This window comes from Lithobates pipiens, unplaced genomic scaffold, assembly GCF_037356315.1.
Source record: "Lithobates pipiens isolate NorthernLeopardFrog02 unplaced genomic scaffold, aLitPip1_a1.2 Scaffold_3, whole genome shotgun sequence".
Taxonomy (NCBI): Eukaryota; Metazoa; Chordata; class Amphibia; order Anura; family Ranidae; genus Lithobates; species Lithobates pipiens.
Genome location: NW_027507790.1, coordinates 80,934,323 through 80,957,932, shown reverse-complemented (window position 1 = coordinate 80,957,932; position 23,610 = coordinate 80,934,323). Strand labels below are relative to the sequence as shown.

At 44.9% G+C, this 23,610-nt stretch overlaps 1 protein-coding gene across 6 annotated transcripts in view; it reads left to right on the top strand.

Moving 5' to 3' along the window:
* Window positions 1-10,934, top strand: part of MPHOSPH9 (M-phase phosphoprotein 9) — a 176,651-nt gene extending 165,717 nt beyond the window's left edge. For all 6 annotated transcript variants that reach the window (XM_077461900.1, XM_077461903.1, XM_077461902.1 and 3 more), the window contains 2 exons: window positions 5,042-5,110; window positions 10,399-10,934. In XM_077461900.1, coding sequence (XP_077318026.1) covers window positions 5,042-5,110; window positions 10,399-10,500 — 171 coding nt within the window. In that variant the 3' untranslated portion in view covers window positions 10,501-10,934. The remainder of the gene's footprint in view (window positions 1-5,041; window positions 5,111-10,398) is intronic.
* The last annotated feature ends 12,676 nt before the right edge of the window (window positions 10,935-23,610 follow it).

Below are 23,610 nucleotides of genomic sequence, written 5' to 3'. Positions count from 1 at the left end.
GATTGTGGGCTCCTTGAGGGTAGGGACTGATGTGAGTGTGCAATGTACAGGGACAATTGTAGACACTCAGGTTGAACTGTATGGACTGGTGTCTTTATTCAACCTTACTAACTATGAAATTATGTGTTCTTTTAGTCTGGTTTGTAGTTTGCGGATTGGCCTCCCTATATATTGTTGCCCATATGGACAATCCTATAGACTACATTCTTTGTATTACAGGTCACAAGTGTCAGTGTTGTACTCCCTATTATGATTATGGTTTGGTAACATAGGGCCTATAATAGGATCATGTTTAATAATGGGCCAATGTTTCTTAATTTTCTTTTATGGTCAAATGCTGGTTAGAGAAGGAAGTGACAAAGGCCCATTCAAAGGGACTTTGGTCAGAGTTGTTTAAGGCTCTACCGGCCAGTAGCGAATCCTTATCCCTACCAGCCAATTCTTCAATGACCATATTAAGAGCACCCACATGATATCTCTTCACGGCAAACCTATTTTTCAATAGGCTAGATTAATGATCCTAGTCACTAATATTCAAAAGATTCCACTGAAGATGCAAAAATTGACTTTTTGGTTTTGATTTTATCCAAGCCGGGTGATGGAAACTCTCTACCTCCAAATAAAAGTTAGTCAGTAGACTTAAAGTGATAATTTCCAATGAGTTATTAGACACTTTAATAGTCAAATCCAAAAATGTATTTGTTCAGTGCTGAATTCACACTGTAAAATAATTCTATGATCATTATCATTAAGTCTAGTAATAAAATGACACAGAATCAGTTACCCCTCCATAGGAGAAGGATGTCCTCTATATATCTGCCCCAAAACATCAACTCAGGGTGTTGGTTGGCATAGATGACCTCCTCCCATTTAGCCATAAATAAATTCACCATACTGGGTGCAAATTTTGCACCCATGGCTACTCCACAATTTTGAATATAATTCCCCCCCCCAAATCAGAAATAGTTATGGGTCATGGCATATTTTAGTAACTCCATGACAAAATCCACCTGTCTTGATTGTAAAAGACTTTTGTTGGCCAGATAGTACCTAACCGCTTCTAAGCGATATTATTGTATACAGGAACGTGATGCCCACTGTAGCCAGAATGTCTCCATAACATGGGTGTTATCCCTCAGATAGATATATTTGAGTATCGGATACAAGGGGCTGTAAAAATGTATCAATATATCTGCCTACCCAGGAGGTAATGGGATTGATGCCGCTATGTATCGGACATCCGGGTGGACTTGCTAAATCCTTTTGTATCTTGGGTAAATTATACATGATGGGAAGTTTTGGTGCACTTGGAACTAGAAACTGTCTTCCTTTTTGTTTAGGATGCCCCCTGCATATCCTCGATCTATAACTGCCTATAAATTTTATACTGAATTGTGGGATTATTTTGACGAATGGCATGTTTCAGAAGTGTAGACATTTCAACTTCATAAGCTTCTTTATGTAGGACCACTATTACCCCCCCCCCCCCCCCCCCCATCCACAGGGCAGACTACCACCTTTTTGCATGGTCTTATCCAAGGCCAAATCCCTACAAGGGTTGGTAAGGGTAAAGGAATCAATATCTTTAAGAATCAAATCCCGGAAAAGGGTACGGAAGGAGCCACTGCTTTAGGGGGGGTTAAAGAGTGACGCAATTGCTAACTTGGTATGAATTATCCCATTAAGTGGTTGTAGATTGCACCAGCTCTGTATTATGTTCTGTCGTGTATTGTACAATCTTGGTGTATATAATTCGGGGGTCTGTTAAGCTGTCCATAGGCAGGCTATTTTTAGCGCCACTTTTTAGTGGCACTATTCGGCCACTGTTGGGGCGGTATTAACCCCCCGGTAGCGGGCGAAAAAGGATTAAAAGCGCCGCTGCCCCATTGTTTTTAATGGGAAGGGGCACTTTAGGAGCGGTGAATACACCGCTCCTATAGCGCTGCAAAGATGCGTCTTGCAGGACTTTTTTGACTGTACTGCAAGCACACTGCTCCAGTGTGAAAGCCCTTGGGCCTTTACACTGGAGACGCAGGAGAGGCGCTATTTTTAGCACTGTAGTACCTGTAAAGCTCCTCAATGTGAAAGTAGCCTTAGTTTTTGTTTTTTTCTTTTTTAGCTAGCAGGTTCCTCCATCAACACAAATTGGGTGGATGGATGAATACAATTCCTCCCAGGTCAGTCTGTCCCCCCTCAGTATAATCCTCCCCCCAGGTCAATATGTCCCACAGTATAATCTCCCAGGTCAGTCTGTCCCCCATTACCCCATTATAAACCCCTCAAGTCAATCTTTCCCACAATATAACCCATAATCCCCCAGGTGAGTCTATCCCCCAGCATAACCCCCTCCCCCCCCCCCCCAGGTCAGTCTTTACCCAATACAATTCCCTCAGGTGTGACTGACCTAGGGGGATTATACTGGGCAACAGACTGACGTGGGAGGGTTTTTACTGGGCGACAGACTGACCTTGGAAATGGGAGGATTGTACTGGTTGTCAGATTGACCTGGGGGGGGGGGGGGATTTAACTGGGGGAAAGATGCCAGTACAATCTACCTCCCCAAGTCAGTCTGTCACAGTCTGCACAATCCCCCCCCCCCCCCCAGTCCGTTTGTCCCCCATTATAACCCCCCCTATGAATCAGCTTGTCGGAGTGTGTGTGCCACAATACCCTGAATAAGCCTGCCACAGTGTACACAGCCAGAATGTGTGTTGAAGCACAGTGGTCACCACCCCCTTCAGCACCTGTGTGCATTGCACACGTGGATGATACGCCACTGCAACTTACACTGTTATTTTCCTAAGTACTATAATTGTTTTCTAGCTATGGCCATCAGTAGACATAATATGGCCCATGCTAATTTTGTTTCTCAATCCATTCAGTACACTGTATAATTTTGCTTTTGAAATGCCTGCATCTCCCTTCTAACTTGGGAAACTCCAGCTATACTTTTTATTTTTGTTTTGGATAAACATGGGAAGGGCTACTGCTTCTGTCAGATTTTTATTAGCATTTATGTCCCTCTTTGGGAGATTCCCTCTTACTTTCTGTCCCTCAATGGGGACACAGACAAAAACAGCTTTTTAGTGGGAAGATTTGAACGATTAAAAGTTTAATTAAGGCTCCCTAAATTACATATTTTCTGAAGATGCAGAACCAATAAAAGTTAGGTGATGCTGATAATTTTGTATTATTGTTAATTGCACAGGTATTGTTAAAATGTTATATTTATTAAACATTTCACAATCTTGGCAGTTAATTGGATAAAGGGGTTTAGTGAACACACATAGTGTGCAAAAGGTATGAAAAATGCTGTAAATTGACAATGCTTTCAGAAATAATTAGTAATACTAAGTAATTACCGGCAGTAATAATTAGAAATAATTAGTAATAATGTTAATAGTTTATTTTTTTATCAATAAACAAAATGGAAAGTAAATGAATAGAAGGGAAATCCAAATCAATATTTGGTGTGACCACCATTTGCCTTCAAAACTGTATCCATTTTCTAGGTACTTTTGCACAGTTGAAGGAACTCGGCAGGTAGGTTGTTCCACACCTTTTGAAGAACTAACCACAGATCTTCTGTGAAAGTAGGCTGCCTCATCTCCTTCTGTCTCTTCATGTAATCCCAGACAGACTTGATGTTGAGGGCTTTGTTGGGGCCAAACTATCACTTCCAGGACTCTTTGTTCTTCCTTACCCTGAAAATAGTTCTTAATGACATTGGCTCTGTTTGGGGTCCTTGTCCTGCTGCAGAATACATTTATGGCTAATTGCATGCTTCCCTGATGGTATGACATGATTGATAAGTATCTGCCAGTATTTCTCAGCATTAACACCATTGATCCTGACCAAGTCTCCAACTCCATTTGCAGAAATGCAAATAAAAACATTAAGTTTAATGTAGCTCCTACAAGGGAGTGTAGTGCAAAGGCACCACAGTCACTGCTAAAGTGCTGGAGAGTGTGTGCTAACACACATATTTAACCACTTCTTGCCTGGCCTATAGCAGAATGACGACTGGGTGGTGGTTCAGTTATCCTGACTGGGCGTCGGTTCAGTTATCCTGACTGGGCGTCATATGATGTGCAGCAGGATAAGCCGCGCACGCGGCGATCGACGGTGTGTCAGTCTGACACACTGCCTCACCAATCTTGGTAAAGAGCCTCTGATGTGGGCTCTTTACCACGTGATCAGCCGTGTCCAATCGCAGCTGATCACGATGTAAACAGGAAGAGCTGTTTATCGGCTTTTCCTCATTCGCATCTGACAGGCGCGAGTAGAGGAGAGCCGATTGGTGGCTCTCCTGACAGGGGGGTCTGTGCTAATTGTTTATCAGTGCAGCCCCCCAATGGATGCTTGCCAAGGACCACCGGGATGCTGCCAGGACCACCAGGGATGGTCATCACACAGGACCACCAGGTGTGCCACCCTAGACCACCATGGATATACCAATAGGTGCCCAGGCAGCTCCCATTAAAAATGCCTGCCAGTGCCACCAGTGATGCCTATCCGTGCAGTCTATCAGTGCCAGCCATCAGTGCTGCCTCAGTGACATCTCATTGATGCCACCTCATCAGTGTGCATCAGTGAAGGAGAAAACATACTTTTTCCCAAATTTTATAACAGAAACAAACTTTATTTTTTTATTTGTTAAGCAAAAAATAAAAGCCGCAGAGGTGATCAAATTCCACCAAAAGAAAGGTCTATTTGTGGGAAGAAAATGATAAAAATTTAATTTGGGTACAGTGTAGTATGACCACGCAATTATCATTTAAATAGTGACAGTGCTGAAAGCTGAAAATTGGTCTGGGCAGGAAGGGGGTTAAGTGCCCTGTATTGAAGTGTTTAATGAAGGTTAAATATAACCTTGGTAAAACCTTTGCTACTTCATTAAAATCTCATTCAAAGACTGATAAAGTATTTATAACAGGAGCAACAAACATTTTTCTGATCACTTTTAAAACTGCTTCTTTATTCTTGATTTACTCTTGTAGTATGTATTCCATCCCTTCTTAACTGCACACTGTATCCACAGATAGAAGCTGCTCTCAGTCGAATGCCAAGTGTTGGTCGAAGAATGAACCTGCAAACGAGAGTTATGAAGGTAGCATTTTATCTGTTTTTATTTTATTTTTATATTTTTTTTATTAAATGCATCCTAATAAATAATAGAATTAAAGTAAATAATAAGAGGTCTGTACATATGGGTACCACTACACAAGTGTTTCCCAAAACCAGCTGAAATTGGAATGTCTAACCAAGGAAAAGGAATAGTAGCACATCCTGCCATTTAATCTGTATATATGTATTCCAGCAATATATGATATATGACAAATTGTGTTTCTTGCCCTAGGCTGTTGGAACTAGACTAACCACTTGGTGCCCATACTACGTCTATTGACGTTATGGGCTTTCGGTAGTTATATCTGAGTGATGCCTGAGGCCACAGACATCATTCAGATATCGGCGTTTTCAGCTGGCGATTCCCTGCACCATAAGAATGATCATAGCGGCTGTTCCGCTGCTTGGTCGTTCTTACGGGCGGCGGGAGGGGGTGCTTGTACCGACTCACCGCGTCCGTCGGTAACAGGATCCGCCGCCCCCCCGCCAGTTATCATAGAGATTTCCGGCGGACCAGATCGTCCCCAGAGTCTCTATGATCATTCGGAGGCTGGGCGCAATGTTATGACATCACGCCCGGCCTCGGTATTCAAAATAACGGCGCCGATTTGGCAGGGAAGCCAGGATCGTTTTTTTTTTTTTTTTTTTTTTTTTTTTTTTTTTTACTCTTCCCAGCCTAGAGGTGAGATATGGGGTCTTATTGACCCCATATTTCACTGTAACTAGGTCCGATCGTGCCATATTCCTATTACAAGGGATGTTTACATTCCTTGTAATAGGAATAAAAGTAATCAATATATATATTTTTTTTTTTTTTTAAGTGTCAAACTAAATAAAAATAAAATTAACAATAAAAATAAAAAGTAAAGCGCCCCTGTCCCCGTGAGCTCGCACACAGAAGCGAACGCATACGTAAGTCCCGCCCACATATGAAAACGGTGTTCAAACCACATGTGAGGTATCGCCGCGAACGTTAGAGGGAGAGCAATAATTCTAGCTCTAGACCTCCTCTGTACCCCAAAACATGTAACCAGTAAAAAAATTTAAAGCGTCGCCTATGGGGATTTTTAAATACCAAAGTTTGGTGCCATTCCACGAGCGCTTGCAATTTTGAAGCGTGACATATTGGGTATCTATTTATTCTGCGTATCCTCCTCTTTCACATTATGCAAAAAAATTGGGCTAACTTTACTGTTTTTTTTTTTTTTTTTTTTCTGAAAAAAACGTGTTCGAAAAATTTCTGCGCAAATATCGTGCGAGATAAAAAGTTGCAACGACCGCCATTGTATTCTGTAGGGTCTTTGCTAAAAAAAATATATAATGTTTGGGGGTTCTATGCAATTTTCTAGCAAAAAATTTGGAATTTTACATGTAGGAGAGAAATGTCAGAAATGGCCTGGGCGCGAAGTGGCTAAACATGTTTCAGTAGCCTTCTTGGAAATGTTTGCATGTTTAACCACTTTCAGACCGGACCATTTTGCTGGTAAATGACCAGAGGTCTTTTTACACTTTGGCACTGCGCTGCTTTAACTGGTAATTGCGCGGTCATGCAATGTTGTACCCAAACAAAATTTGCGTCCTTTTCTTCCCACAAATAGAGCTTTCTTTTGATGGTATTTGATTGCCTCTGCGATTTTTATTTTTTGCGATATAAACGTAAAAAGACCGCAAATTTTGAAAAAAAATGATATTTTCTACTTTTTGTTATTAGAAAAATCCAATAAACTCAATTTTAGTCATACATTTAGGCCAAAATGTATTCAGCCACATGTCTTTGGTAAAAAAAAAGTCAATAATTGTATATTTATTGGTTTGCGCAAAAGTTGTCACATCTACAAACTAAGGTACGTTTTCTGGAATTTACGCAGCTTTTAGTTTACGACTGCCTATCTCATTTCTTGAGGTGCTAAAATGACAGGGCAGTACAAAACCCCCCCAAATGACCCCATTTTGGAAAGTAGACCCCCTAAGGAAATTGATAAGAGGCATGTTGAGCCCATTGAATATTTTATTTTTTTGCCTCAAGCGATTGAATAATGACAAAAAAAAAATTTTTTTTTTTTTTTTACACAAAGTTGTCACTAAATGATATATTGCTCACACATGCTATGGGCGTATGTGAAATGACACCCCAAAATAAATTCTGCTGCTTCTCCTGAGTACGGGGATACCACATATGTGGGACTTTTTGGGAGCCTAGCCGCGTACAGGGCCCCGAAAACCAAGCACCGCCTTCAGGCTTTCTAAGGGCGTAAATTTTTGATTTCACGCCTCACTACCTATTACAGTTTTGAAGGCCATAAAATGCCAAGATGGCACAAAACCCCCACAAATGACCCCATTTTAGAAAGTAGACACCCCAAGCTATTTGCTGAGAGGCATGTTGAGTCCATGGAATATTTTATATTTTGCCACAAGTTGCGGGAAAATTACAAACTTTTTTTTTTTTTCACAAAGTTGTCACTAAATGATATATTGCTCACGCATGCCATGGGCATATGTGAAATGACACCCCAAAATAAATTCTGCTGCTTCTCCTGAGTACGGGGATACCACATATGTGGGACTTTTTGGGAGCCTAGCCGCGTACGGGGCCCCAAAAACCAAGCACCGCCTTCAGGCTTTCTAAGGGCGTTACAGTTTTGAAGGCCATAAAATGCCAAGATGGCACAAACCCCCCCCCCCCCAAATGACCCCATTTTAGAAAGTAGACACCCCTAAATTTAGGGGTACACTAGTGAGACTAGGTAATAAATGGCGGGTGCCCTGAAACTATAAAAAAATAACTAACCAACCAGCGTTACCTGTAACAGTTATATGGTGATCACTGGTGAAAGGGTTAACTAGGGGGCAATCAGGGGGCTTTATGCGGTAGTATATGGGGGTCCCTGGCGCTATAAAAAGCTGCGGCGAACCTAAATACCTACCTGCCTAACTAGCGTCACCTGTGACACTAATACAGCGATCAGAAAAACGATCGCTTATTAGGCTGGGTTCACACTGGAGCGATGCGGGAACGCCACGAATGCGCGGCGGGTTCCCGCATCGCATGCCTCCCGGCGGCAGTTCACACTGCCCTATGCGAACTGCTGGGAGTGTCAGTGAAATGTTAATGACACCCCCAGATCAGTTCGCATATCGCAGTGCGATCTGCAAACTTGGATCGCATGGTGTGAACACCCATGCGATCCGATTCTGCTGCGGACCAAAAAAAGGGTCCCGTGCGAGTTTGCGGCGGGTGCGGCGGGTGCGACACGAATTCAGCCATACTATCTGTATAGCTGAACTCGAATCGCACAGAGATCGGATGTGATTTGCACTGCAGTGCGGTGCGAATCACATCCGTTCTCATAAACCGCTGCAATGTGAACCCAGCCTTAGTGACACTGGCGACGGGGGGTGATCACGGGGTTAAACCTTTATTGGGGGGGTTAGGGGGGTACCTTAGAACTAAAGGGGGCTAACCCTAACTGCCCTAACAGTTATTAGTCACAAATGACACCTGCCGGGTGATCAGGGGGTTAAACCTTTATTAGGTAATAAATGGCGGGTGCCCTGAAACTATAAAAAAATAACTAACCAACCAGCGTCACCTGTAACAGTTATATGGTGATCACTGGTGAAAGGGTTAACTAGGGGGCAATCAGGGGGCTTTATGCGGTAGTATATGGGGGTCCCTAGCGCTATAAAAAGCTGCGGCGAACCTAAATACCTACCTGCCTAACTAGCGTCACCTGTGACACTAATACGGCGATCAGAAAAATGATCGCTTATTAGGCTGGGTTCACACTGGAGCGATGCGGAAACGCCGCGAATCCGCGGCGGGTTCCCGCATCGCATGCCTCCCGGCGGCAGTTCACACTGCCCTATGCGAACTGCTGGGAGTGTCAGTGAAATGTTACTGACACCCCCAGATCAGTTCGCATATCGCAGTGCGATCTGCAAACTCGGATCGCATGGTGTGAACACCCATGCGATCCGATTCTGCTGCGGGCCAAAAAAAGGGTCCCGTGCGAATTTGCGGCGGGTGCGGCGGGTGTGGCGGGTGCGGCGGGTGCGGCGAATGGCTGAACTCGAATCGCACAGAGATCGGATGTGATTTGCACTGCAGTGCGGTGCGAATCACATTCGTTCTCATAAACCGCTGCAATGTGAACCCAGCCTTAGTGACACTGGCGACGGGGGGTGATCACGGGGTTAAACCTTTATTGGGGGGGTTAGGGGGGTACATTAGAACTAAAGGGGGCTAACCCTAACTGCCCTAACAGTTATTACAGTCACAAATGACACCAATGCAAAAAAAAAAAAAAAAAAAAAAAAAATGACATTGGTGTCACTGTGACTGGGGGGCAGGGGTAATTGGGGGGGTGATCGGGGGGTAAAGGGGGGGTGTGAGTGTGCCTGGCATGTTCTACTGTGTGTGGGATGTGTTGGTGCAACTCACTGATCCGCTCTCCTCCGTGTCGGAACGAAAAATACCGACACGGAGGAGAGAATACATCACTTCCTCTCCTGTGTTTACATTACAGGAGAGGAAGTGATGTCACCGGGGATTTCCATTCGTCGGGAGCGATCGCGAGGGGGTGGCCATGAATGAATGGCCGTCCCCTCGTCCGGGATCGCTCCCGAACGAAAACCGACCGCCGCAGGCACCGGGCGGGGGCCCGATCGGGCCCCCGACCCGCGGGAGGCAAAGGACGTACATGTATGTGCTTATGCCTGCCCGTGCCATTCTGCCGACGTACATCGGCGTGCGGCGGTCGGCAAGTGGTTAATGAACTAGGCAAGTAGAAATAGGCTAGAAATATGGTTTCCATGTCTACAAAGACCTAGTAATACATCTACCTTTGCATATCCAGTCCACTAACATTGTTTACCGGCCTTCTCACCAAGGAGTCCACTTGATGATACATGATTCGTATCGTATATCCCACCTTTTAACTTTACTATAATAGGTTTGTGTTTTGGGGCGCATAGACGGACAAGTGACTTTTTTTCTTTACGGTCATTTCATTTTATTTTATTTTTTCATGAATAGTAGAAAAATAAATGAAAAATTATAGTATCCAGAGGTTTTTATGACCGGAAAAGATAAGTCATGTAATGCTATTTTACATAGGTGTTTTGATTCAGAACATGTTTGCCTGCTGTGTATGTTCAAGTCAATAAGCATAGGATGGGCTTCCACTCGTGAGATGGGTATAGGAATGAAGAAGGGACATTTTTATTAGAATGATAAATAACATTTGATAGTCTTGTTTTCTTTTTCAGGAAAACTTGGAAGATCGCCTGGAAAAAATTAACCGTGATCTGGGGTCAATCCGAATGACGCTGAAAAAATACCATATTTTACCAACGTCTGCAAATATTTAGTAAACTTATATATCCTGTGAACTGGCTGTTTTTTTGCACTACTGTGAACTTATGCACTGACTTCAAGCAAAATTCCACTTTTAATAAGAGAGTTATAGCTGCAAGGCTTGTTTCTGTAAATATAGCTATTATTTTGCTTGCCATGTATGGTTTTGCTCTACCTAACAGGCATCATACAATGTTTGTGTCATGTATGCACATGCCCCAATATGATTCCCTGTGCCCATTCATTGCTGGACAGTGACCAAACTGATTTCTATTTTATTTGCAATGATAACTGCATGCTGATTGTTCATTATTTCTGTTTTGACTACAATGACCTCCACCCAAGTGTGATTTAGGTGTAGTGCAGTTAAAAATAATAATAATAATCTTGTAGAATCTTTGGTACAGTTTCAGTAAAACCTTTGTTACCAATGGTAACACATGTAAAATGCTTGCATTGCTTAAGGTATGATCAGAAAAAGATCTGGGGACACAGAACATTAATATCACTATCAATAGAATAAAAATGTAAACTTTTAATTAACCTCCCTGGCGGTACGATTATTTCGGATTTTAGGTGCTAAAAGCGGTACCATTATTTTGCATGAAAATTTGGCGTTTTATATTGTAGTCCTGCAATTCTTAGGAATAACTCACTTAAATCTGTCCAAACCAGAGTCTAGCAGACATCCCGGGTATGATAAAGTTTGAAAAATTAAATCATAAATTATAATATAATAAATAATTATAAATAATTGTACCAAATAATAATATAACAATAATAAAAATTATTCAATAATGTAATCAAATCAAAAACACTGAAATTTGCTCAGTTGCAGAATTGTCACTGTCATTACTTTTCAGTATTTGATGACGGATCTCCCCACAAATCGCTATCGCTCAATTCTGCGAGTGATTCTAATTTATTATCGCTGTTTTCTAGCTGGTCTAAAATAATTTTTGATGTACAGTGACAGTTTTGGTTGCTATGGGCAATCTCCAGTTTCCAGGCATAAAGAACAGTTTTTATTATATAAAACTGCATGCAGGACACTGGGCAGACCACTAGGGACAACGGGGATGTGAAATATTTACATACAGCAATGTAATCTGTAAGATTACATTATACTGTATGTTTACTGTTTGTTTCACTTTTTGAATTTGGCGCCGATCTCCGTGCCCGTGCGTCGCAACGCTCGCAGGGCACGGAGATCGGCGATGTAATGCATCGAGCGAGACACGGCTCGCTCGTACAGCGGGGAGACAACGCTGGATCCGAGGGAGAAGGTAAGTAAACCTCCTCCTGGATCCAGCGATGCAGTCCCGAGTCTGACTCGGGGATACCGCTTTTGGTATGAAAAATCCACCCCGAGTCAGACTCGGGAATACCGTCAGGGGGGTTAAGCAATTTAAAAATATTTCAGTTTTACAAAAAAACTAAAATGTTGCCATACCAGGGCCTCGGCTAAGTAACTACTAGTACGGTAAGAATATAGATAAAATTACTCTAATTTGTTTACTTATTAGAGTATTTGGGCAGAATAATTTATAATCAAATTTTAAGTTATTACTTAGGTGAGACCTAACTATAGCAACGTTTAAGACTTTTGGTACAATTGATGTGCTTTTAAATTACTATATTTAAAAATTAAATTTTATTTGACTGATAGTAATGCTTCTGCTTCCCCAGATCTTTATTTGATCGCACTTTTTGTTGTTCTGCGCAGATGATTTTTTTTTGTGCATGAAGATTTATAAGTTTGACAGCATATAATTTTATACAATAAAATGCATGCATACGTTGCACCACATCTAAACCGCAAAGGTGTGAACCAGCCCTAAAGCAAAACTATATCTGCAACGTGTCCTTGGAGCATTTTTTTTTATCGTTTGGATGCATGCATGGCATAAATTATTGGCATCCTACAGAATGTACACTGCAATGTGCTCGTGACTCAGGCAGTGTCCAAAAACGACTGTAGACAAGTAAGGCCCCTCTCACACAGGGCTGTCCATGTATGGACTCCACTTGCTCTCTTGATCCCCACTGAGCTGGTGGATGACTGGCTCACTGTGTAGAGACAAACCTGTCAGATCTCCACTCTTCTCTATGGGGGATCGGATGAAAACGGACAGATTGTTTTCATCTGATCAGCCAGACGGATGGGAAATGGAGATTCCATCCGTCTGGATTCAGCGGACCAAAGCCGATCCGATGTCAGTGGACATGTCACTGCTGACATCCGTCGCTCCATAGACCTGCATGGAGCGTCCGTTCAGGTCCGCCTAAATAACTGACAGGTGGACCTAAACAGCTCGCCCATGTGAAAGGGGCCTAAAGCAGTTGTTTGACAGAAAAAATACTTTTACCAAAGAAGCTCTTCCTTCTAGCAATTTTTTTTAAAGTATAATTTCACCTGCACAACCAGGTCATTAATTTACAGGGATCTATGAATGAATAAACTACAAGTTCAGTCTGTCCCTACAGCTTATGGCTTGCAGTTCTCAATGGACTAATAGTGCACTGATCAGTGCACTTGTAGTTCACGGAATTTTACTCTCTTTGTAACCGAAAGCTCGTATGGGCAGAAAGCTGGAGGGAGAGTGTGCAGGAGCCTGTCACTGCACCCGCAATACACTGATCGTGCGTGCAATACTTTGCAGGTAAAAAAAAGTGTGCTTTTTTTTTTTTTTGCACAGGAGCCTGCAAAGAGTCTGTATACATTTATTAATTTTTACTTTGTTAATCTTGGCATTTAAAGTGGAAGTCTACCCTAACTCCTAAATTCTCCCCTGCAATCATAAACATGAGCCAAGTTCAGCCTTATGCCTCAAAATAAAAAAATCACAGTTTTTCTACCTTTTTTATTTAGCAGAACCCAGTGCTGTCACGTGACTTTGAATCGACTTCGTTCTTCGTTCTGAGACTAAAAGCAGCCAGTGGGTGAGGTTACTGAAGCTAGCGACATCACCAGGGAGGGACACTGTTCCTGTGTAGCAAGTGAGTGTATAGAGGATGAGAAGGGATAGGTTCCTGCCTAGTGTTGGGGGGACTGGCAGTGCTCTGGGATCTCAGCTCAGTCTACAATGATCCTAGTACAGGCAACCACATTAAGGCTCTGTTTCCACTAGCGCAACTTGTCATGTGACTTTTGACACAAAGTCGCATGACAAGTCACAGCCCATTGATTTTAATGGCAACCGTTCCTATCTGTGACTTTGAAAATCAGTGGCTTTGAAAAGGTACCTGCAATGCTTTTATGCAACTTTGATCCTGTGAGTGTAAAGTTGCATCAAAGTCGCACTGTGCAACTTTGGAGTTGCAATAGTGGAAACGTAGACTAAGGCTCAGTTTCCACTAGTATGAATTGTCATGTGACTTTGAACACAAAGTCGCATGACAAGTCACAGCTCATTGATTTCAGTGGCACCCGTTCCCATCTTGACTTTGAAAAGGTACCTGCAATGATTTGTTGTGATTTTGATCCAGAGAATGTAAAATTGGATCAAAGCTGCATTCAAAGTTGCATCAAAGTCACACGCTAAAGTCTCACATTAGCCTTAGGCTATAGTTCCACTAGCACGACGCCAAAGCTGTGTGACTGAGTGCAGCTTTGATCCAACGTTATACTCTCTGGATCAAAGTCACATCAAAAATTGCATCAAAGTTGCTGATTTTCAAAGGCTCATAGATGGGAACATTTGCTTTTGAAACCAATGGGCTGTATCCAAAGTCGCACTAGTGGAAATGGAGCCTTAAACTCATTACTCACATGTAGCTCCCTCAGCTGGGCGTGTGCCAATCACAGCGCCATGCAGAAACAACCATGTGGTTGTACACTGTAGAAAATCTGCAGCATGTTGAATTGCAATCTAACAAACAGAACATACTTCCAAAGCCTGCCCTCCGCCTCCCCCTGTCTTAGGAGAAACTGCTAGCCAAAATGAGGCTATGAAGACAGGAGGAGATCTGAGAAGGAGGGACAGGATGGGGACGGGGCTGGGCAGGTCTAGGCATGTCTGTCTAAAAAGGAGAGGAGGCATGGGGGCGGGGCTGGGCTGGGCTGGGCAAGACAGGGGCTGTTAGAATGAACAGTAGGCATCCTGTTTAGAGGAGGACAACGTTTTTGAGAAGTGAGAGGCCAGCATGCAGAATTCAGGAAATTAGGAATTAAGCTTGTCCCTGAAGAACAGGAAGAAGCTGGTTGTCTGGCTTTGATTAGACTTTCTAAGCTTGCCAATCGGCTTTAAAAAAAAAAAAAGAATAATGTCAAAAATAAAGAGATTTTACATATAATTAAATTAAAAGATTTTCATTTTGGACTGGACTTCCACTTTAACTGACATTTTTTAATTGTGGATAGATTTTTTTTTTTTTTGTATTGCCTTTTGTGTCCCCATTACAGATATTGCTTTACTACCCATTCTAGTAACACCCAAATATTCGGTCAGGATAGAAACTAGTAAGAAATCATGCACTGGTTGGTCACTGTATAGCAATATAATTTTATATAAACACGCGTAGAAAATAGCTTTACCGCATATCTGTTTTACATACCTTTGCTTAGATATCAGAAGGGGACTCCCTTCATCTGCTGTTTCCCTTCAGGATCCCACTTGCCTAGTTCAGTTATCCAAACTGATTAACATTGATCAAATGATTTTATAATACTTGGTGAGGAGGGTGAGGACTTTGGTTATTGGGTAGCTGCACTGCATAAAATGGGGCTTCCTATTTGCTCTCTATTGTTGGAACTATGCGAACACTAAAAAAGTTTTGCTTTAAAGCTTATAGCTTGTAGGCATAAAGGCTTCCGCCTTTCAAATCATACATTGCAGAGGTTCCAAAACATGTCCTCGGGAAGATCTTGAAGATCAGTTTGGGAATTTCTGAGGAAATGCTTTATTTACGTTTTTTATGTCACACTTGGCACTTTTTACCTCAAATACATATTTTTCTTACATTAGATGAAGCGTGAACTGTATATTTTATACTTTAATATCAGGCCAAAATTTTTGCAGCATTTTGCTGCTGTGTAAGCATACATGTATCGGACAACCTGTATTGCCCTGGCATTATTCCAGTTTACTGTCTGGCTGATTTTATCACAAGTGTAAAATGTCACAGGGCTTCCAGGGGACAGTTCCATTAAACAGCCAGCTTGGGAAACATTTTTACATATGAAGTTTTCGGGTACCATGCATATCCGTTTTGTCTGTTATAAAGACCTTCAACGCTTTGCTGGGCAATGCATTGCAGGCGCAACCTTTGTTCGTTCAGTTTGATAAGTGCTTTGTAAAATTAAGTGTGTATATATTATATATATTCCAGTAATGTGACACTTTGAAGAAAAGCACAGTACAGCAATAAATATTTTTGAAGTGTTAATTTCTGTGTATTGGTTCTCCATTTGATATGTATTGTACATGTTGAGGTTTGAAAATTAAATGTGGACATTTTCCATAAGATATATTTGGCATATTTCAAACGTGCATATTAAATATGAACATTTACCTAAGAACTAAGGTTTATTTTAAAAAGTGGATCTTGTCCACATGGTCTGCTCAGCGCACTCAAAGCGGACTGTGCAGTAATATGCTTGATCCTCCTAATACAGGGGTGTCCAAACTACGGCCCTCCAGCTGTTGCAGAACTACACATCCCATGAGGCATTGTAAAACTCTGACATTCAAAGACATGACTAGGCATGATGGGGATTGTAGTTCCTGAACAACTGGAGGGCCGTAGTTTGGACACCCCTGTCCTAATATATCAGGATCCCTCCCCCTTAGCTGCTCTAAATAGAAAGAAAAAAAAAAAACCTCTAGGGAAAAAAGTCAGTACCTATACCTTCCCTCAACTATGTTATGCTGTGGATTTCACCATCCCTCTGACGAGATGCGGGGTAGTGCTGAAAACTTTTAGATTTCACTCTAGCACAGAAAAACAGTGTGTTCTGACAGAGTCTGGGTCACTCAGTATCCCCCCGGATCTTGCCAGGAGGAGCGTGATGTCACCCTTGCATAGGTGCGGGAAGTGGAAGCCAGAGAGAAGGGGAGTAAAGTATATTTAATGCATTTTCTCCCAATAGTTGAAAAAAATAAATTGAAACCGCTATTTGTAATGGGTGAGACGCCCTGATAAGTTAAATGGACCTAGCTTTTTTTGCTGCAAGGTCATTTTAATGACTTAAATGAATTACTTTCAGTAAAAAAAATTGGAAATTTCCTCGACTTTTCCCACCCCATGTGAACTAGGGAGAGCAGAAGAACAGTACATAATACCGCAAAAAAGCTGAGCAGTCACATTTTTGCATCAGCATATAAAGATCTGAGGTTCAAAAAAAAGATATATTTCTTATGGTCCATATTTATCCTAACCAGGACCAGGAAGGTCAATAGCTCAATTGGAATCTGTGCTTGTCGTTTGTCTGGCTGTCCAGAATGGAAAATATGTCTAAACCACAAGACTCTATAGCATTGCAAAACCTTTGGCAGGTAAAACAGTAAATATGTCAATATGTATATGTCAATATGTATTTTCCTGCATGCTTAGCCTGGGCAATTTTTTATTTCCTACCATGCTGTGGGGCTGTGCCTGCACTGCATGGGTTAACTGCTCGATTTGGTCTAGGGCAGGGGTCTCAAACTGGTGGCCCTCCAGCTGTTGCGGAACTATCATACCTCTGCCTGTGGGAGTCATGCTTGTAACTGTCATCCCTTGCAATGCCTCTTGGGACTTGTAGTTCTGCAATAGCAGGAGGGCAGCCTGTTTGAGACCCCTGGTCGAGGGGTATGGAGAGCCGTGATTTACTCGCCTAATCCTCCCAGTACAAGACCAGACCCTTTGGTTCCTGCCTTTCCCACCCCCATCCCCTGCGGTACAGCGATCTTGTGCGGTGGACTGTTCCTAGCCTCATCACACCCATAGACCAGCACAGGACATGAAGACCTCAGGATCAGTCCACCCTGGACATGGGGAGCACCATTTTCTGGAGGCTCTATGGATCAGGTGAGTATAGATGTTGTGTTCACCCTTAGAGGAAACGAGCAGTTAGCTCATGCAGTGCGGGCACAGCCCCACTGCACAGGAAAAAAACTTTGCCCAGAGTTGGGCTTTAACCGCATGCCGACCAGCCACTGCAGTTATACTGCGGCAGCATGGCTCAGCTGCACAAATTGCTGTTATGTTACGTCGGTAACATAAATGGCCACTAGGGGACATGGGCGGCCCCCGCTCGCTCCCCAAGCCGATGCGGGTGCCCGGCGGTCTTGATCGCTGCCGGGCTCCCGCGATCGCTTGGGGCACACGAAGAATTGGCAGCTGTGTGTGTAAACACACAGTTTCCAGTTCTCTGAGCAGGGAACTGTCAGATCGTCTGTACATATAGAGTACGGACAGCGATCTGTTAGTTTCCCTGCACAGTCCCATCCCCCTTCAGTTAGAACACAAAATAGGATACACATTAACCCCTCCCCTGCCCCCTAGTGTTAACCACTTCACTGCCAGTGACATTTTTACAGTAATCAATGCAATTTTAATCGCACTGATCGCTGTATTAATACCAATGGTCCCAAAAATGTGTCAAAATTGTCAGTGTCTGCCATAATGTCGCAGTCACGATAAAAATCACTGATCGCTGCACTTACTAGTAAAAAAATATAATTAATAAAAATGCCATAAATCTATCCCCTATTTTGTAGACGCTATAACTTTTGCGCAAACCAATCAATAAACTCTTTTCTCTTATATTCACCGACCGACACAGCTCCTCTCTAACTAACTAAATGGGGTTGTTAGCCTGCCCCTAGGAGAACTAGGCAAAATTGTAACACAATACACAGAATTGTCAGTACGGCCCGGGCAGACCCTGGGCTAACAACCCTCCCTGCTGCCCCAGCAGCTTAAGTTTTAATTTGCCTAGTGAAGGAGAATGACCTAGGAACCCTGTGGGCCCTTCGGTCCATTTTTTTGATGCAGGACTTATGCTTTTGCGCAAGATGAATGATCCTGTGATCTTCTATCAACTGCCGGCTGGGGGACAGGCTGATTAAGTTATCCTTGTAGTCCTCCCAGTCCAGCCATCGAGCGTGTGCAAGTCGCAGCTACGGCTCGGCAGGCCACTACATACCACAGCTCCAGAGGTGGTTGGTGAGCTTTAATGCTCCGGGGTATACATATGACCGGGTTACTGATGTCTGGATCACAGAATACTGAGGCCAGCAGCCACCCTGTAACTGCGCAGGAGTGGGTCTGTGATGGAATGTCTCCCAGCTCTTCAGGACTCTTCATGTACATCTCTCCCTGCTTCGGGGGGTTGAGCAGCTGGGCATTCCCTGGGAGGTCGATTCGGGGGCCACCTCACCACCTTCTCTTCTTTCCCACGTCCCTACCTTCCCTCCTTCCCCCCTCCGGGGGAGGGGGGGGCGGCTGCATGTGTCTGCTGTGCGGTGTGTGTGTGTACAGAGGGTCGCTGGGTCTCTCACCTGTATGGGGTCTGTGCGGTTAGCGATGGGCCTGGTTCCGGTGTGAGGGGTCTCAAAAAGGTGCCTGTGGAGATATTTTGCTGGTTGGAGGCAGTACTGTTCTGTGATGTGCCCGTGAACACTCTGACGGTGGTCCTTAACTCATTTGTTGCTAAAATAGAGGCGGTGCGTGGACGGAAAGGTGCGCTAAAAAGGCCCCCCCCTGTCCTCTGGGGAGAGCTCTGATGCAGACTCTGCCCCTGCTATGGCTGGTGACCCCTGCTCTGACCTATCAGTCGAAGCTGACCAGGACCATTCGGACAGTGAGGATGATTCCCTGACCGGGTCTGGGCGCGACAAGGCGCTGGTTGGAGCACTTATCACAGCTGTGTGTGATACCCTGAAGATCCAGGAGCCAGCGGATCCCTCTGCTGAGGTATCGGTCCCCTTTGGGTCCCACAAGCCAGCACGTTCACCTAAGGTGTTCCCGTATTTGACTTATTTTGACAAGTTCATCTGCAGGGAATGGGGTCAGCCACAAAAGACCTTTTCGGTCCCCAAAAACATGGCGGTGCGTTACCCCTTTGAGGAAAGCCTTCTCAAGAAATGGTCGGCTCCTCCGGTCGTGGACCCCCCAGTATCCAGGTTAAATAAAGTAACCACGATCCCGGTAGAGGGGACTCCTGCATTCACGGATCCCGCGGACAGGAGGGCCGAGGCAGTGGCTCGCTCCTTGTTTATGGTTGTGGGGTCCGCCATACGACCAGTACTGGCATCTGCACTGGTGTCACAGACACTGAGTGGGCAAAACTTTTGCACTGCGTAATGGGAGATCAAAAGGCTTCGCCTGTCTGTGTAAAATTGGCGGACCAATTAGTGCAATGCCTCAAGTACGTTTGTGACGCGTCCCTGGATACCCTCCCTTTGTTATCCAGGGCTTCAGTGTCAGCTGTGTTGCTGCGGCGCCTGATTTGGTTAAAATGCTGGTCTGCTGACCAGGCATCTAAGAAAGCCTTGACAGATATTCCCTTCCTTGGCGACCGGCTCTTTGGAGCCTCATTGGATGACGTTATTAAAAATGCCACCGGTAGTAAGAGTACCTTACTCCCACAAGCCAGGAAGCCTAAAGAGCTACGCCACAGGCAAGGGCTCTTTTTCCGCTCACAAGCGGCTTTTTCGTCCGACCAGGGCTTCGGTGAAGCGTCCCTAGCCCGACAGGGTGGCCACGGACGGACAAAAGCGTCCCTGGCATCGCAAGCCTGTGAGAAAAAGTGCTACTGCATGAAGGTTTGCCCCCACCCATGTCTCGGGTGGGGGGTCGCCTTCGGGAGTTTGCAGCTCAGTGGTCCTCCCGATTATCTGACCAATGGGTCTGCGATCTGATTTCCACGGGCTACAAGATAGAATTTCTCTCTTGGCCGCCAAACAGATTCTTCCCCTCCAGCATACCAGTGTCCCCGGTTCGCCGGGAGGCTCTGTTGGGGGGGGGGCAAGGGACTTGCTGAGTCGAGGGGTGATTGTACCAGTTCCGGGAATCGGAACGTTTCCAGGGATTCTGCTCAAATTTGTTTGTGGTTCCCAAGAAGGAAGGGGTACGTCCGATCTTGGACTTAAAAGCCCTCAATCACTTTGTAAAAGTGCAGAGGTTCAGAATGGAATCAGTTCGTTCAATAGTCGCTGCACTCCATCAAGGGGACTCCCTGGCGTCCTTGGACATCCACGATGCGTACCTGCACATACCCATATGTCTGCGGCATCAAAAGTTTCTGCAATTTTCAGTTCGGGAAGCCCACTATCAGTTTGTGGCTCTACCATTTGGCCTGGCATCAGCCCCCCGAGTCTTTACCAAGGTATTGGCTCCAGTTTTGGCATTGCTGCGACAACGTGGGATCGTGATTGTGGGATATCTAGACGATCTCCTCCTGAGAGCATCTTCTGCCTCAGAGTTGGAAGAGGATGTTGTGATCACCATGCAGACTTTGCAAGAATTTGGGTGGCTGTTGAACCTAAAGAAGTCAGTTGTACTGACCCAGCATCTGAAGTACCTAGGCTTGCTGCTGGACTCCAAGGAAGCGAGAGTCTTTCTCTCTTCAGACAAAGTGCAGACCCTCAGAGCCGCGATAAAACTACTGTGGAATCACGAGCGGTCATCACTTCGCTTTTGCATGCAACTCATGGTGGCCGCCTTCGAGGCCGTGCTGTATGCCCAGTTCCACACCAGGGTCTTGCAGAAAGAGATTTTGTCAAAATGGGACAAATCTCCGTTGTCCCTGGATTGCTCAATCCAGGTGAGCCAGTCAGTCAGAGACTCCCTGCTATGGTGGCTGAGATCCTCGGTGATTCAGTCAGGAAAGTCGTTCTTACCTCTCCAATGGACGGTGATCACAACGGACGCCAGCCTATCTGGCTGGGGTGGAGTGATGGGCGGTCAGTCGGCTCAGGGCCTCTGGTCGACGGAAGAATCCAAGTTGCCGATCAATCTGCTCGAATTGAGAACAATCCACACATGGTCGTTGAGTCTTCAAGGGCGTCCGATCAGGGTACAGTCTAACAACGCCACCGCTGTGGCATACATAAATCACCAAGGGGGAACAAGGAGCTCAGCCGCTGCTCGGGCGGTCGCTCACATACTTCGGTGGGCAGAGCGACGTGTACCGGCCCTGTCGGCCATTTAGATCCCAGGGGTGGAAAATTGGCAGGCGGACTATCTGAGTCGACAGATGCTGGACCCAGGAGAATGGGAGAATTGGATCCGGAGATATTCAGGCTGCTGTGCCTGAAGTGGGGCACACCAGATGTGGATCTATTGGCCTCCCGTCTCAATCGGAAGGTGCCAAGATTCGTGTCCAGGACAAGAGATCCGTGGGCAGACGCACTGGTGGCTCCATGGGATCAGTACCAGCTGATCTACACCTTTTCCTCCACTGAAGCTGTTGCCACGTCGGCTTCGCAGAGTGAAAGCCAAGGGGATTCCAGTAATCCTGGTTGCCCCAGATTGGCCTCAGCTGCCCTGGTGCGTCTGGTGGCAGACGTTCCCTGGTGACTGCCTCTGGGAGAGGACCTTCTATCTCGAGGTCCAATCTTTCACCCTGCTTTACCGTCTCCGGCTTTAACGGCATGGCTATTGAGAGCCAGGTGCTGAGGAACCGGGGTCTGTCGGACTCTGTGATTCCAACTATGTTGAGGGTGCGGAAATCTTCACAGAAGATATACCATCGTACCTGGAAGGCCTACATCTCCATGTGTGAGGAGAAAGGGTGGCATCCGCGCTCCTTTTCTATATCCAGGATCCTGCTGTTTCTTCAGCAAGGAGTAGACCAGAAATTGGCGTTGAGCACCATTAAGGGGCAAATTTTCACTCATTAGTGAGTACCTTTGTGCAGAGGGTACGACATGTAGTCCCTCCGGTGTGTCCACTGTTACCCCCATGGGATTTGAACCTGGTGTTGTCGGCACTTCAAAAGCCGCCATTTGAAAAGATCAGGGAGATTCCCCTGTTGACGCTTTCACAGAAAGTGGTCTTTCTAGTGGCCATCACATTGGCCAGGAGGGTTTCGGAATTGGCAGCCTTGTCCTGCAAGTCTCCTTATCTGGTCATCCACGGGGATAAGGTGGTGTTGCGTCCGCAACCGTCCTTCCTGCCGAAGGTGTTCTCTGCTTTTCATATCAATGAGGACATTGTATTACCATCGTTGTGTCCTAAGCCGAAGCACCCCAGTGGCCCTTCACGCTCTCGACGTGGTTAGGGCTCTAAAAGTGTATTTGTCTACCATGGCTCCCTTTCGGAAGTCAGACTCGCTGTTTGTTTCGGTGGCTGGTCCAAAGAAGGGTATGGCGGTCTCGTCTGCCACCATTTCCAGGTGGATCAGACAGATTGTAGTACAAGCCTACGCCTTGAAGGGGCAGGTGCCTCCCTTTCCGGTCACGGCCCACTCTACAAGGGCAATCGGAACGTCTTGGGTCTTCTGAAACCAAGCGTCGGTCACTCAGGTGTGTAAGGCGGCGACCTGGTCGTCTGTCCATACGTTTACCAAGTTCTACAAGGTAGACGTCAGTGCATCGGCTGATGCCTGTTTTGGCCGCAAAGTTTTGCAGGCAGCCGTTTAGTTGCAATTGAGATTTTTTCCTGGTTTTTCGATAAAAACGCAGCACTGTTTTATTAATGCATTGTTGCATAACCTCCGCAAATAGTTGCGGTGTTGGGGATCTCTCCTGTTGAGAATACCCGGTTATGTGGTGGTGGTGTTTCTGTACACTGCTGTTTTTTTGTGGGTTTAGTTTCATTAGTTCCCACTTGCCATGGTGGATGAAGTTTTAATGCTGTTTTTTCCCACCCCTCGTTTGGCACTGCTTGGGGATGTCCCATTTAGTTACAGAGAGGAGCTGTGTCGGTCGGTGAATATAAAAGAAAATAGGATTTTTGCACTTACCGTAAAGTCCTTTTCTCTGTAATTCACCGAACCGACACAGCACCCACCCCTCCTTTTCTCTACGTTATACTGCTTGTTGACATACTGAAGCTGCGGGGGCAGCAGGGAGGGATGTTGGCACAGGGTCCGCCCCCTAGGCGGTACTGACAATTCTGTGTATTGTGTTACAATTTTGCCTAGTTCTCCTAGTGGCAGGCTAACAAACCCATTTAGTTACAGAGGGGAGCTG